Source organism: Rhododendron vialii, chromosome 13a, assembly GCF_030253575.1.
Source record: "Rhododendron vialii isolate Sample 1 chromosome 13a, ASM3025357v1".
NCBI classification, from domain to species: domain Eukaryota; kingdom Viridiplantae; phylum Streptophyta; class Magnoliopsida; order Ericales; family Ericaceae; genus Rhododendron; species Rhododendron vialii.
The window spans coordinates 34,653,205-34,666,966 of NC_080569.1; the positions used below are offsets into that span (position 1 = coordinate 34,653,205).

The 13,762-nt window shown below is 38.2% G+C and overlaps 1 protein-coding gene, 1 long non-coding RNA gene and 1 pseudogene across 3 annotated transcripts; 2 read left to right on the forward strand and 1 right to left on the reverse strand.

Moving 5' to 3' along the window:
• Positions 1-388: 388 nt before the first annotated feature.
• Positions 389-4,448, reverse strand: LOC131313703 (uncharacterized). 2 transcript variants are annotated; one of them, XM_058342151.1, is made up of 7 exons: positions 4,117-4,448; positions 3,903-3,963; positions 3,749-3,787; positions 1,559-1,671; positions 996-1,248; positions 858-904; positions 389-709 (listed from the first exon to the last, which is right to left on the reverse strand). In XM_058342151.1, exons 1-7 carry the CDS (start codon positions 4,222-4,224, stop codon positions 530-532), a joined length of 801 nt encoding a protein of 266 aa, XP_058198134.1. In that variant the 5' UTR covers positions 4,225-4,448; the 3' UTR covers positions 389-529. The 2 variants fall into 2 exon arrangements, with proteins under 2 accessions (XP_058198134.1, XP_058198135.1); XM_058342152.1 differs by lacking the exon at positions 3,749-3,787 and having other exon boundaries at positions 4,117-4,367.
• A 1,307-nt stretch (positions 4,449-5,755) lies between these two features.
• LOC131314477 (uncharacterized) lies at positions 5,756-8,537 on the forward strand. The gene is made up of 3 exons (XR_009196409.1): positions 5,756-5,830; positions 7,699-7,740; positions 7,832-8,537. It is a non-coding gene; the product is annotated as an uncharacterized LOC131314477 (long non-coding RNA).
• A 717-nt stretch (positions 8,538-9,254) lies between these two features.
• LOC131314155 (CDPK-related kinase 7-like) lies at positions 9,255-10,750 on the forward strand (annotated as a pseudogene).
• Positions 10,751-13,762: the final 3,012 nt, after the last annotated feature.

Below are 13,762 nucleotides of genomic sequence, written 5' to 3' on the forward strand. Positions count from 1 at the left end.
AGAGAGAACAAGTGTAAACTAGTAGCTTTCATCAACTAACTAAAATAAGTACTTATTTAAAATGACTCGTCTGATTTAAGACTCCTCCCATAATTAAACACCACCTAATCTCAACTTCTCCCAAATCTACACTTGCCTCATGCCACTAAAACTTAAACAAACTTTTTAATCAAACAAAAGCTGTAAACTTTTTCCTTTAATATAGATATACATGCACCGTTTTAGTCTCATTTTCTGAATCCAAACCCCAAAAAAATCAAGCTCTTCCGCTTTGTTCTCTCGTTTTTTTTAGATCTCATTTCAGCTCTCCTCACAAATCCTAGATTGAATTCCACAATGCCCTATCCGTTCAAAAAAGACAAAAGCAAAAACCACAATGCCCTCTCACTATCAGAAACATCACTTGCATGAAAATGTAAAATGCCTTTCCATAACATCCTCAAACAACTAAGCGCCTCAAAATGTGCCAACATTTATTGCATTCTCATTCTCAAGCAATTAACTGAGACCAACCACGCCCGCCAGGATTCTAAAACTTAAACAAATTTTTGTGAACCCTTGATACAACTCGACATGTTAATGAAACTCTGTTTTCAAGTCTGTGGATTGTCTGAACATCTCCACTTCTCTTCGTGTCAAATGCATTTTCTGGTCCGGACAGTGGTTGAATTGCTACATGACTTTTCAGACATTCAACAGCATTCACAACCTGTACAGTGAGAAGATGAAGCAGATTAAGGTGCGGCTAATTCATTTGGCATGACCACCGTTTAAGATTTGTTTAAACATATAGTGTTAGATACAACACTCAGTTCTGTATTTGCTCATGCTCAGGCACATTAACTTGCTTATCTTACCCCATCGTATTGTTGGACCGCACTATCTTTAATGCCGTGCAAGTAATCTGAAAACGAAATAAATAACATTTCAATAGACCAATGAAATTGTAGCGCTATAATTGCAAGCAAGAGAAAAGGAATGATGATGTAATCTACCTGAGTATGCCTCATCTTTGAAAATAAGTAAACTGCGAGGCATCAATAGGACTGAGAAAGCATGGTGACCATTCAACCCTTTTTCAGTTTCAAAGTCACCAGCTCCTCCATCAAGAAATTTATCCTCAACTTCCTTTATCACCGTATTTGTGCAAAGTTTCAAACTTGAGTGGGGTGTAAAATCCATAACCACAGGTGAGCCAAGAGACAGAATTGCCACTACTGGAAGATAGGCAGGCCCATCCTGATGTGGCTGCATAACAGAGAACCATTACTGGATGGTATAATTAAACCCATTATCCAGCCAAACACAAATATCCAAATCTGCATCGAGCAAAGCAAAAACTGAACAAGAATGATTCATAAATCAAAAAATTTCCCCGTCTATTTAACCACTCCCCCATTTTCTGACTAAAACCTATAAAGAATTTTAGCTTGAACGAAAACTCAAAGCATCAAGATTCTCAAGGGATAACCCTGACCTATGGACATTTGGCACAAGAGAGCACTAATTGATGGATATAAGAGGAAGTCATCGATATGTGCAAGCATGCAGAACAAACCATTATTCCTTGGTTAGGGCAGTATTCATTGATGAGCACATGATTAATTGCTGAGGGGAACAGGCATGATTCATCAGATATTCTTTCTGTAATCTTTCTTATCCATGGAGGCACTGCACCAGAGAGAGAGAGAGAGAGAGAGAGAGATTATAAATTCAAAGCTTTCAATGTTTTGCATGTGTTTGATTTAATTTCAGTCAACTAAAAGGTATTGGAATACGAAATTCATGGAACGAGCATGCTTTTGTTTGCTTATGATTGAACTTAAAACTACTTTCAAAACATGATTGGAAAAAGTTATTTTCACAAGAGTAGCCTCCACAAAAAAAGAAGCAGCTATTTTCGTGGACGCCTTCACTGATCAAATGCCTCACCATGCAAAACCCTCCCTTTACATCCTTTCAACTCCTAGAAAAAGGAAACATACTGAACCCATCTTCCCTGTTACAACTTGTCATAGACTGCATCACCTCTCAAAGTAAGAATATATCCAAAAGTCTGCCAAATTGATCCATCCCCAAATCTTGAAGGAATCTTCTGAGGTCAATGTCCTAAAACATGGGCTTCCATAGTTAATCCACCACAGTAGCCTCCCTATTGACTGCTAAACGATAGATGGTTGGGACGGCCCTAACTAGCATCATTCCAACCCAGCACCTATGTCTCCATAACTGAGCCTATCCCCTGCCCCCAACTTAAACACTTGCCATTCACCAAACTGATTCCCTTGAAGTTAAGTCTTCCCTCGCCAACTGATTCCCTTCCACAAACCGTTGCCCTGAGAACAAGCAACTTTGTTGCACTCATTTCATACCGAGCCATTATATCCCCATATAGAACTCCCCCCTCTCACAAGCAAGCCTCCACAACATTTGCGTGATAAAGCTTTGTTAGCAATGACGGAACCACTTGTGGGCTATGGGGATACTTCAAGTTCATACGACCAATTAGGAAGTATTTTCAGGAATGGTTCAAAATGATGTGTACTAACTAGCTACTCCATAAAATTTGAACATAGAAGCTATGTTACGAATACATGTAACTAGATGTCCTGAAACAGAAACCAATGGGGACATATTCAATTTTAAGTAAATTTATAGACATATAAAAAGCAAAAATGGTATAGGTACCGACCCGGGGGCGGGAAATCGTACCGACCGGCCGCGCCGGGCAATCTCCGGCCACTGGACAGCTGATCCGAGCCGTCCAAAAATTCTAGAAAAAAAACCCGATGGGGCCCATGCGGGAATCAACAGCATCCGATGTGTGCAGGGTGCTTGATCTAAACACCCTTTTTTCGTGTATATATCGGATCGGCCGTCCGGTGGCCGGAGACAGCCCAGCGCGGCCAGTCAGTACGATTTCCCTCCCCCCCCCCCCGGTCAGTACTCATAGCATGACTCAATATGGTGAGGCTACACAATAAACAGCCCCCTAAATCAATGAAAACATCTCCATAAATTATGTAGGAGTAACAGAAAAAATCCATAGCCACAACTTGAACCGATTGATGCAAACAAAAGAATATCCAAGCAACGTCACGGACCTGGTTAAAAAAAAAAAAAAACTTTATGGACAAGGATATAAAGTCCCGGATAATCAAATCAGTAGCAAAGCTAGACACTCGAGTTCAAGAAGGGGCGTCAAACAGGAATTGATTGGAGAGCAGCACTCGAGACACAACATCTTATAATTTAAAATCCCATTTAGAACGATACCGAGAATTAATAATTTTTATTGCCTTGCACGTCATACAAGCAGTAACCAAAGAAGTTTGTGATGAGATATTGAAGAAATGATCCACAAAATAAATGATCATCTAATAAACCATTGCATAAAAATCGAATAACAACAGACACTGAAATGCCGTAATTACCTTTGTAAAGTACTCTATTTAACATTTGACCTTCAGAGGTCAGATAAATCAATGCTTCACAATATTACACTTTCCGGAAAAGCAAACTTTGCAATAACGAAGATCTAACCAGCATTATCAATTATCTGAGAATGAAAATCAACATAGGAAGAAGGCATTGACTTATTATGCTACTATCAAAGACAAAAAATGTCATCACAATGTCAACCAAAGAGTTATATGCATACAGCCAAATCATCACATTAAGAGGCCATGTTCTGAAAGTCGTGTAACAGTAAAAATACGAGCAACGATATAATCTATTTACGACTTACAATCTTGGGCCAGAAGACCCTTATCATGGACAACACCACCTGCCACGACCACAGACAGACCCAAAACAAACGAATTCATTAATGCAAAAGAAAACTAAGACTGAATAATAAAAAATTAAGAGAAGAAGGGATTTTGTATCATATATATTATTACCCCAGTTCTGTAGTCTCCTATTCTTCAAAGACTTCCACTTGGATACGGGACCTTGGTAAATCTACAAAGACGAAGATAATAATAGAGCAATGAGACGACAGCTGATGTATGAATCATCAACCCAAACTAGAATCACAAAGCAACTTATTATTGAGAACACAATCGGAATCAAAATCGAAATAGAGGAGGGTTTTTGGAAGCTGATGATCATCACGTTATTAAGGAGCTGTTGTTGATCGGCATCTGTGATGAAATCGGGAATGTAATACAAAGTGGGCACAGACCCAACTACAAAGCTGCTCAAATCCTCCCCTCTTTCCATTCTCCCGCGGTGGGTATGGATGGTGGTGGCAATGAAGAGGGGGCGACGCAGAGGTTTTTCTTTTGATAAAGGCGATGAAGAGGTTGAGAAATGAGAAGGGGGCGTTGTGTTTTGTTTTTACTAGTACTACTTTTGGATAATCACATCAGTTTTCTTGCATCGGGAAAAAATGTTCAAGGTGATGGGTAGGTGCAAGTGGCTGGCCAAGGTTGAAAATACGGAGTAACACTTTTCCGAGGCAATTCGGTTTGGGGATGCTCTTAAACGCCTATTTTTTTTTTTTTTTTTTGGTACATAGGAAAATGAAACGTCCAACTTCCACAGGCCGCCTATAAAGTACGTAACCAAGTTCCAAACTGTGGCTTACATTTTGGCCATCTCCGGACGATAATGCCTCCAAGTTCGAAAAAGCTGATTGAATTTATTTCTTTGGAATTTTGGGCGTTCTTGTCATTTCGCACTCAAAAGTAATGGGTTATAAACACTATTTAGGTTATTTACGAATTACTTTAACGAGTTTCGGACTTTTGATGTTTTCCGTTTGCGTCCCAATTTTTTCTACACTATTTTGTCATGTAGAGGTGTTGGTGTTGGGCTTAGGGGCTTTCCAGTAAAATTGCCTCCTTCGGTTACTATACACGCAGGAATCCTGCCTGGACCAGGCTCTTTGTCTCTTCCAATTCATTTGTTCACGTCTTCTTACCATTTCCAATTTTTAGAGTCCGGCTCCTCTCCAATCCTCCTAAAATTGGAGGATCCTCAAGTTCTGATCCAACGGCTGAAAATTTAACACTAAACCAATCCATCTAAAGGCCATACAGATGAGCACGCACAATTATTTAATCACCACCCCCTCTCTCTTTCCCCACCCCCATTCATGGCCATTAACAATAATTTTAAACCAACCCATCTAATGCTAATTTTATTCACCAGCCATTCACGGCCATCCTCAAGTCCTTCTACGTTGATAATCAAATATCTCATACCCAGTGATTAAGGTTAGGCTAGGCTACGGCTTGGAAGCGGCAGCAAGTATTGACGATGGATTCATCAAAGGAGAGGAAAGGGGTCGGAAGGGGCAGACGGCGGTGGTGATGGCTAGTGACGTGTGGAGGGAAGAGGCGTGCTTGGAAGCAGCATTGGGTATTGGCAATGGATTCGTCGGAGGAGCGTCAGAAGGGGCGGACGGCGGTGGTGATGGCGAGTGGACGGAAGAGGCGTCGATAGAAAGAAAGAAGACAAAGGGAAATTATTAGGTGTTTTTGATAAATAACAAAGATTCTGTGGCCATTAGTGATCTGAACCGTTAAAATTTATAGTTGCCATGTGTCACATTATTAATAGGACTTGAGGATCCTCCAATTTTAAGAGGATTGGAGAGGAGCCGGACTCCAATTTTTATCCACCCGTCCACCACCACCAGTGAACACCATCTCTGCAACAGATGGCCAGTCAGGTGTCTAGAAGCAGATGATGGCCGATCAACTGCAAGAGGAGAAGATTTCGAGAGGAAAGTTAGGGAGAAGCTCAACTGCAATTGCAAATACGAGGACGATGCCGATATGTCCGATAGAGTCGTCAGTGCTTTCTGAACTCAGCAAATCCTGTGAGTTTTTTTCCCCTTATTTCCTTTTGGGTTGAGGTCTGGTCGATTGATTGGTGAGTGGTTTTTATGCGGTAAAACTTGTTAAGCTAACTTTGGGGAAAGGAAACCATGCGTCCGACTAATGGGTTGTAGATTTTTTGCTCCTTATGAAATCGGCTTCATGCTTTAGGAGACACCCCAAAGAGGTCACATTTTCAGTGCTGAAATCGGATTTCCCAAAAAATGAGAGATGTGTGAGGACCAATTCCATGATCTCTTTACTCTATGATGTCAACAATTTGTGATCATTCCTGTGGTTCAAGCACTATCTCTGCCACAGAATAGGGAAAGCTCTGCCTTTTTGTTTTTATTCGAGAATTCAAAAGATAAGTGCAAAAACCAAAAAATCCAACTTTTGCACCACAAAACCAAAGAAAATGATGTCGTGGTAGCATCATCTCTAGCAAAGAATAGGGAAAGCTCCACCCTTTGCTTTGTATTCAAGGATAAAAAAGGTAAGTAAAAAAACAAAACCTCTGGGCTGAAAGGAACTCAAAATGTGCGGGCCCTTCCTTTCGGATTTTTCAGCGTAAACACCAGTAACAAATAACATAAAACGTGAAAACTTAATGCGTTCACATTTTACTAGCTTTTCTTTTGCTTTCCGTTAATTTTGTAACCTGGGATGTAGGTGTAACGGGGCAAGCTAGGGAATGGATTTGTAACCTGACTAGCATAGCTTATGGGGAAGTCGTTGTTGGATGATGTGCAAAACCTGTAGGGTGAAAGAAATTCAGAATATCGAGTACCTTCCTATTCTCTGTCTTTAGGCAGTTTAAACACGATGAGTTAGGCAGCCCCTTTGGCTCGCTCACATGGGAAGAATGATATATCGGAATCGGTGACTCGATATACCCGAAATGACCTGAAAGGAAAGAGTAATGAAACTTTGGCAGTGCTCCACATAATCACAGGCTTAATACCTTCACATTCTTCTAGGTTCTCCAGCATCACATGATGATTCACATTTTCTAGGTTCAAGTGGCAAAACAAGGAATCAATTTGTAATCTGACTAGGATGGCTTATAGGGAAGTCATTGTTGGATGATGCATGCTAGCGCGCGCACACACACAAAAAGATAAGGAGTATTACCAAAATCCATTCAGAATTGGAAGAAAAACGCATAAGTTCCGGATTAGTAGGGTTGATACGAGATCCCTTCTAGCTGATGTTAGGAAAATCTAATTATTAAAAACTCTTCCCAAGTCCAAAGAAATTTCATTTCTTAGCAGAAATGCTCCAAAGATCACATAATCTTTGGTTCTCTACAGTTTTAGTGATGCTCCTCCATGTACAAGAATCTCAGGGGGGATTTTATTTTATTTTTAATGAAGTGGAAAAACCTTTTACTCTCTAGGCGCCCCTTCAGCCCGACTGGCATATTGTGCCTAGCAGTTTTTAGAACATTGAAACAAAGTATTGAGCACAGTAATATTTTCCTTACACTTTCCTCACGATTTCCTTCTTAGACTGTTTTCCATTCCCTTCCCTTCCGCAACTTCCAAACAAGGTGTAAATTTTGAGGAACTAAACTGAGCGGGCAATTACCAAATAGCAGATGTGTCAAGCTGTTTTCTACTGAGTCAATGCTTTGAACCGAGCTGTTAATGTTCACCGGACGTTCTCTCTCATGTGTCGGGTGTATATGATGGGAGTGTGGGATAAAGGGGGGAATAGAGGAACGGCTAATGAGTTGCATGTGCTTTTTCTCTTGTTTATGTTTATTTCCCCACTTCTGAATGCGGACAATTGTATTTCTATATTGTCTAAGATGTGGTGATTGTAACATTAACTTTTGAAGCTTACGTGTGATGTTTATGTTCTCCAGGTTATGCACCAGAGATGAATTATTGGATAGAATCCTTTCTAGGTACCATATTCCTATCTTATTCCTCTTAATGGCTCTCTGTGTCCCATTTTGCAGTCTTTTTCCTACTAAATACTGTGTTTTGTTTATTTAGAGGTGGAAAATATTCCGAAGATGATGCAAAGGAAGTCATGGTTCAGATATTGAGTGTGGTTTCCTATTGTCATCTCCAAGGGGGGTTGTTCACCGTGACCTCAAGCCTGAGGTAATGAACTCCAACATTTTCATTTATGGCACAGTTGTTTAGCTTATTTAAAAAGCTTAATGCCCCGGAAAATATGACATCTTGTAAGCCGTTACTTGAACTTCAACCCCCTCCTGGTCTCAGATGCTTGAAGGGGATTTCCATCTTGTGTCAGTTTTACGTTTAACCTCTCCTTCTATGGTGCTGCTTTAGCTATTACATTGTAATATATGCTTTTGTTTAGTCAAGTACTTGCTTTGTCAAAAATTGCATCTCCGCGTTAGTTGTTTCTAAGCTACATGGATGTTGTTGGTTGTGCTCTCTTTTTATCGTCAGCTTCTTTTAGTACAGAAACCTCAAAATTATGGAGGATTTAATATTTTGCCTTGGGTACTTGAGTGAGATAGGGAAATATACTATCGAACCAGTTATAGCATTTACACAAATAGCTGTAGCCTGTCGGATATACACCCCTGGGTTATGATCCGCTCGTGTTATATTTTAAGTAGCATGAGATTTCACTTTCATGCTATTGTACACTGATTATTATGCCGTGAATTGTCAACGTAATTAAACTACTGCGACTTGGATAGAAAAGCTTCTGTGTGACAATATATATATACGGGGCGGTTTCGGAGACCCTTAAAAAAACCCTCCAAATCTTAATCTCATAGTTCCTGATCAAATTTTAATGATCCGAGTCGCTCAATGTGTTCAGAACGTGATTTTAAGGGTGCCCGCAAGAAACTGGAAAAAAAAACTAACCGGGAAAGGCTTGATTTGAGCAGTTTTTTATTGAACCGTTCAATAAAGTTCAATAAAAAACTGTTTGGATGAAGCTCTTCCTGGTCTTTTTTTTTTTTTGCTAATTTCTCACGGACACCTTTAAAATCACATTCTGATTACATTGAGCGGCTCGGATCATCAAAATTCGACCGGGAACTTGGGGGGTTTTTTTTAAGGGTCCCCGAAACCGCCCCGATATATATATATATATATATATATATATATATATATATATATATATTAACAGTAGATTAGGCTTTTGGATTTGCATGTCAACTTTTCATTTGTTGCTTAACCTTAATTGCTTTGTGTTAAATAGGATCTTGTCTCTTCCATTAGTGAGGCTATTTTGATTGCATGATCTAGATTTTGGTCTGATAATTGTAAATTCTAAGTATATGGTGTTAGTTACATTAAACTACCACTACCTGTGGTGAAGAGATCTATTGGAACGATGATTCAATAATGGATCGAAAAGAAGAAGTCACAAGATGGACAAAATAGTTCCTATTGTACCTGTGTGTTTTTTAAATCATGTCACTTTTAATTGTCTCGTTTCTTCTTTTTGTTGTTGATCTTGAGCTTCTATATCCTGCTTCAAAATTCTCTCTTCACTTCCAAAGATGAGCATTCCCCACTAAAGGCCATTGATTTTGGACTCTCTGATTATGTAAAGCCAGGTCAAATCCTTTCCCCAAAACATATCGTTTCCAGCTATTAGAAAATTTGGCCTGGGATCTAATTATGTAAGATTTCTTTGCAGATGAACGACTGAATGATATTGTGGGAAGCGCATTTGATGTAGCTCCTGAAGTTCTGCATAGATCATATGGACTTGAAGCAGACATGTGGAGTATTGGCACGATTGCATATATTCTTCTATGTGGAAGTCGACCCTTTTGGGCCTGCTGAATCTGGCATCTTTTGAGCTGTTCTTAAAGCAGAACCAAGTTTCGATGAAGCCCCTTGGCCTTCTTTGTCTTCTGAGGCAGTAGACTCTGTAAAAAGACCGGTGAACAAGGACTATCGGAAGAGGCTGACAGCTTCCTAGGCTCTTAGTAAGTTACTATACTGCTCTCTTCTTATTTCTTTACAACTATGTGGAAATGATTTGGTAAAGAGATAAAAAATGAATACCATGTGGTCTGTAGCTGATTGTATCAGATAATGATAAAATAGTTTGCAATTTTTTTCCCTTTGCAACTTACATTTCAAAACCTTTTATGTTCCAAAATGACCTATCTAGCCAATTGCAGATTCTTTCCAATTTTGTTCCTCAGAAGGATTCTTTGGAGTGGAAATTTTAGATAATGAAAATCAAAATTTAAGGAGGTAAAAGTCTTGGGAGTGCTAAATATAGAAAGAAATGGTTATATGTTTGAAGGTAGTAATAAATAGAGATATTTTACTAGGTGCATAACTTTTGAAAGAAAAATCTAAATTGATGTATTGTACTTGATAATTGATGAAATAAAGTTTTTTTGACCTCAAATTATATTATTATATCAGCAAGAGTACGCTTTCTATACCGAGTTATGTGGCACACCACGTTCTTCTTTCAGTTCCACACACCAAAACTATTCACATTGTAGGATATAGGTTGTACCGTTCCCTCTTTCTGCATTGTTCGTTTACAAAGTCAAACTTTCGTACTTTTTATTGTTTGACTAATTGCCAATTTGGTTAGAGTATGTTCTGCAGTTCTTCTTATGGTTCGTGATCTATCTGATTTCATGTTTAGGTCATCCATGGTTGGCAAATTATCATGATGTCAAGATTCCTTTGGATATGATAATTTACAAGCTTGTTGAAGCTTACATATGTTTATCTTCACTGAGGAAAGCAGCTTTGGGGGTATGCTATTCAACTTTTGATAAACTCCCTGTTAATGAGAACTTTGCTAAAGAGCTATCTACAACTGATTTTGTGGTCATAAAATCATAGTTTTGCTCTTTAAATTATCCAAATTGTAGTCAATATGATAGGTTCTTGAATTTGTTTTCGTTTTTTTTTTCAAAATGTTTGTTTGTTGTCAATCTTCTCGCTTTTATTTTTTCAAACGTAGTGCTTACGAGCTTTTTGAAAAGGATGGAAACAGACCTACTATGATAGAGGAATTAGCCTTGGTATGCTCTTTTTCCCCTCTCTTTTGTGGTTTCCATTAAACAAATGGATATGTTTACTCATTCCGCTCTCAAAGCACAGAATTTTTCCGTAAATTTTGTCCATTTGTTCGTATAAGGTTGTGCTTAAATAAGGGTGCAAGCACAAAATTGGTCATAGATACTGCAACAAAATTGGTCACAGATACTGCAAGAAAAGAGCCACTGTTGAATGCCGGTGTCCAACTGGAGAAATCTTTTGTAGCATAATTATAAAATTTTGGTTCTTGTCAAATTATCTGTGGCTGTTCAACTGAATAGAAACCAATCGGCTTTAACCTGCAAGTTACAATTATGACCTTGCATATATTAGCAGTATATTTAAGTCACTTTTGGCCTACGAAGAAAACAACAGAGAAGAAATTGTAGATTTTATCATACATTCCAGATTTTGGGACACAAATGTTTGAAGATTCAAAATTCTGCGTCTTTTACTCCATATGGATCTAAACTCAGATATGCTTATGATTTTCCATTTCCTACCAGGAACTTTGACTTAGCCCATCACTACCGGTTCTTGTAGTTCTCCAAGACTGGATAAGACAAGCAGACGGCTTCCTGGGGTTTGTCAGACTTCTTTATGGAGTTTCTTCTCGTTCGTTTCAGAAGGCTTGAAAGAAAACCAGCTCTACGAATTTTATCTTCAGCTCAATTTTCGTGTCCCCAAACAATGGAACTAAAATCTTGCGGTTGGGGGACAAAATGCCTGCCCAACTCAAGATGCATCCCAAACAGGCAACTAAGTTACGTCTTAACTGTGCAAAGGATCGCTGCACATTGAAATTATATTTGAGGTTGCATGAGGAGCAACCCGAAATCGTTTTGCACATTGAAATTATATTTGAGGTTGCATGAGGAGCAACCCGAAATCGTTTTGCAGCATAGTCTCATGTCAGTATGTTATGTTCAAATCCTTTTTTTGGACCCCCTCTCCTCATGTAATAATAGCTTTTTAAGTGCTTTGTGCCATTTAGAGATTTAGAGGATTATACAGATGAGGGTAGATCACAAAAATATTTTGTAGGGTTACTAAACATCTTAAGAATGGAAGTGAGTTTCGCAGTCTTGTGTGTATCCCTCGTGTACCCAGATACATCTGATTTTTCCATAAGTTTTTTGTTGTGATCTCAGTTTCCATTTTTCTTGCATCAACTAATTAATTTCTCTATACTCAATGGTTTTTTCCCTTGATAGTTCTTTTTTTCTTTGAGCATTGGAGATTCATTCAAAAAAGCCATGCGAGATCTACAAAGGGGATCCATGACATAAACAGAGGAAAGAGCCAAAACCTATACCAAGACCCGAAACATCACATATTGCAAAGCAGATTGAACATAGTTTCGGTATAGTGGTAGCCAAACAATGAGGATGTGAGCAAGCTCTAACCGGAACTTGAAAAGAGTTATCTGATATTCGGCACTTCTTGTTTACTTTTTGTCTCCCATAGCTGCTCAGAAAAGATTAAAGGGGGGGACCAGTGGCCATTTTCCCCACAAAATATGGTGCTCTATCAATCTACCGCACATTAGTACTAATCCTAATGTACATATAGAATTACATACCATGGTGTTTGATCTGAACAACTGTGAATGGATCTACTATTTGTATTGAACTTGTACATAATGAATGCATTACTAATCATCCTTCAATTTGCACCAAACATCATCATATTCCAATTCTCAAAACGACATCACTTCGAAATTTTTTACTGAGCACGTGATTCTTGCGGAGCACGAACCCCGACACTAGTTTATACTCCATATAATTCAACTATCTATAACTCGCTTGCTCTATGCACTTCTTTGTCTTAACTTGAAGGAGGTCATCAACTCTAATAATACAATTGCGAATATGTATATTCTAGATTTTTAGATATAAATATCATAGCTTCTAGAATTATAATTAAGTTCCTGTAAAAATTGGTACTTTTTAAAAAAAAAAAAAAGGCTTTTATGAAACTTTGGAATTTGGAGAATTTCATTTTTTTTTAGCTTTTCAAAATTTATAAAATCTGAGAATCTATTATCTAGAATTTTAGGTAACACTCCAAACTAATTATGAAACAATAGAATCCCAAAATTAGCATACAAATTTTCTCGTAAACACTGAGAATCTATTATCTAGAAATTTTTCTTGTAAATTTTCGCATAAGAATTTGGAGAAAGGATTTATCCTCAGTCCTTTCTCCAAATCAAGACCCATTGTTGTTAGCCCTTTCATATAGTAAATCATACCAATTAATCCTTGCTGAAGTGCTTGGTCACATACATATAAAGGATTTTACGTTTTATTTTAAATCTCAATGAAACTCATACCAAAATCTGGAAAAGAAAATATATATGCAGGACTATTTCAAGGGTTATTTTACCCTCCCTTGCGAAAACCACTCTCTCCTCTGCATGTTGGCGCTTCACTATTCTTAAAAAATGAAGTAAATAAATACAAATGTTGGTGCTTCACTGGATGCATTATCACTAGGCCACAAGGCACGCGCCATTGTCTGTCCGTACCACTTGGAAAAAATATTTAGTTGGTTCAATAGCCATGGCCAAACTAAGAAGAATTAGAATAGTAGGTTGTGAATGCAACCCGTAAGTACGTATATAAAGGGGCGACTATTTGCAGTCCCGTATTTTCTCTCTTAGTTCGTTAAAATTTTTTAATTATACTCGACAGTTAATTACCGAAATTGAGATACATTTTCAGCATACAATTACCGAAATATAATATTTTTTTCAACAGCTATTTATCGAAAATGTATGTTCGGCAATTGTTTACTGAAGGTTGAATATATTTTCGACATGTAGTTACCGAAATATAATTTTGTTTTCAACAGCTATTTACCGAAATGTTATGTATAATTTTCAACAACTATTTACCGAAATGTAATGTG

Coding starts and splice junctions, on each gene's coding strand:
- LOC131313703 (XM_058342151.1), bottom strand. CDS start 4,224: ATGGAAAGAGGGGAGGATTTGAGCAGCTTTGTAGTTGGGTCTGTGCCC. Junction 1,672..3,748: donor GGGTCTTCTGGCCCAAGATT/GTAAGTCGTAAA, acceptor TCTCTGGTGCAG/TGCCTCCATGGATAAGAAAG. Junction 1,249..1,558: donor GCCCTAACCAAGGAATAATG/GTTTGTTCTGCA, acceptor TCTGTTATGCAG/CCACATCAGGATGGGCCTGC.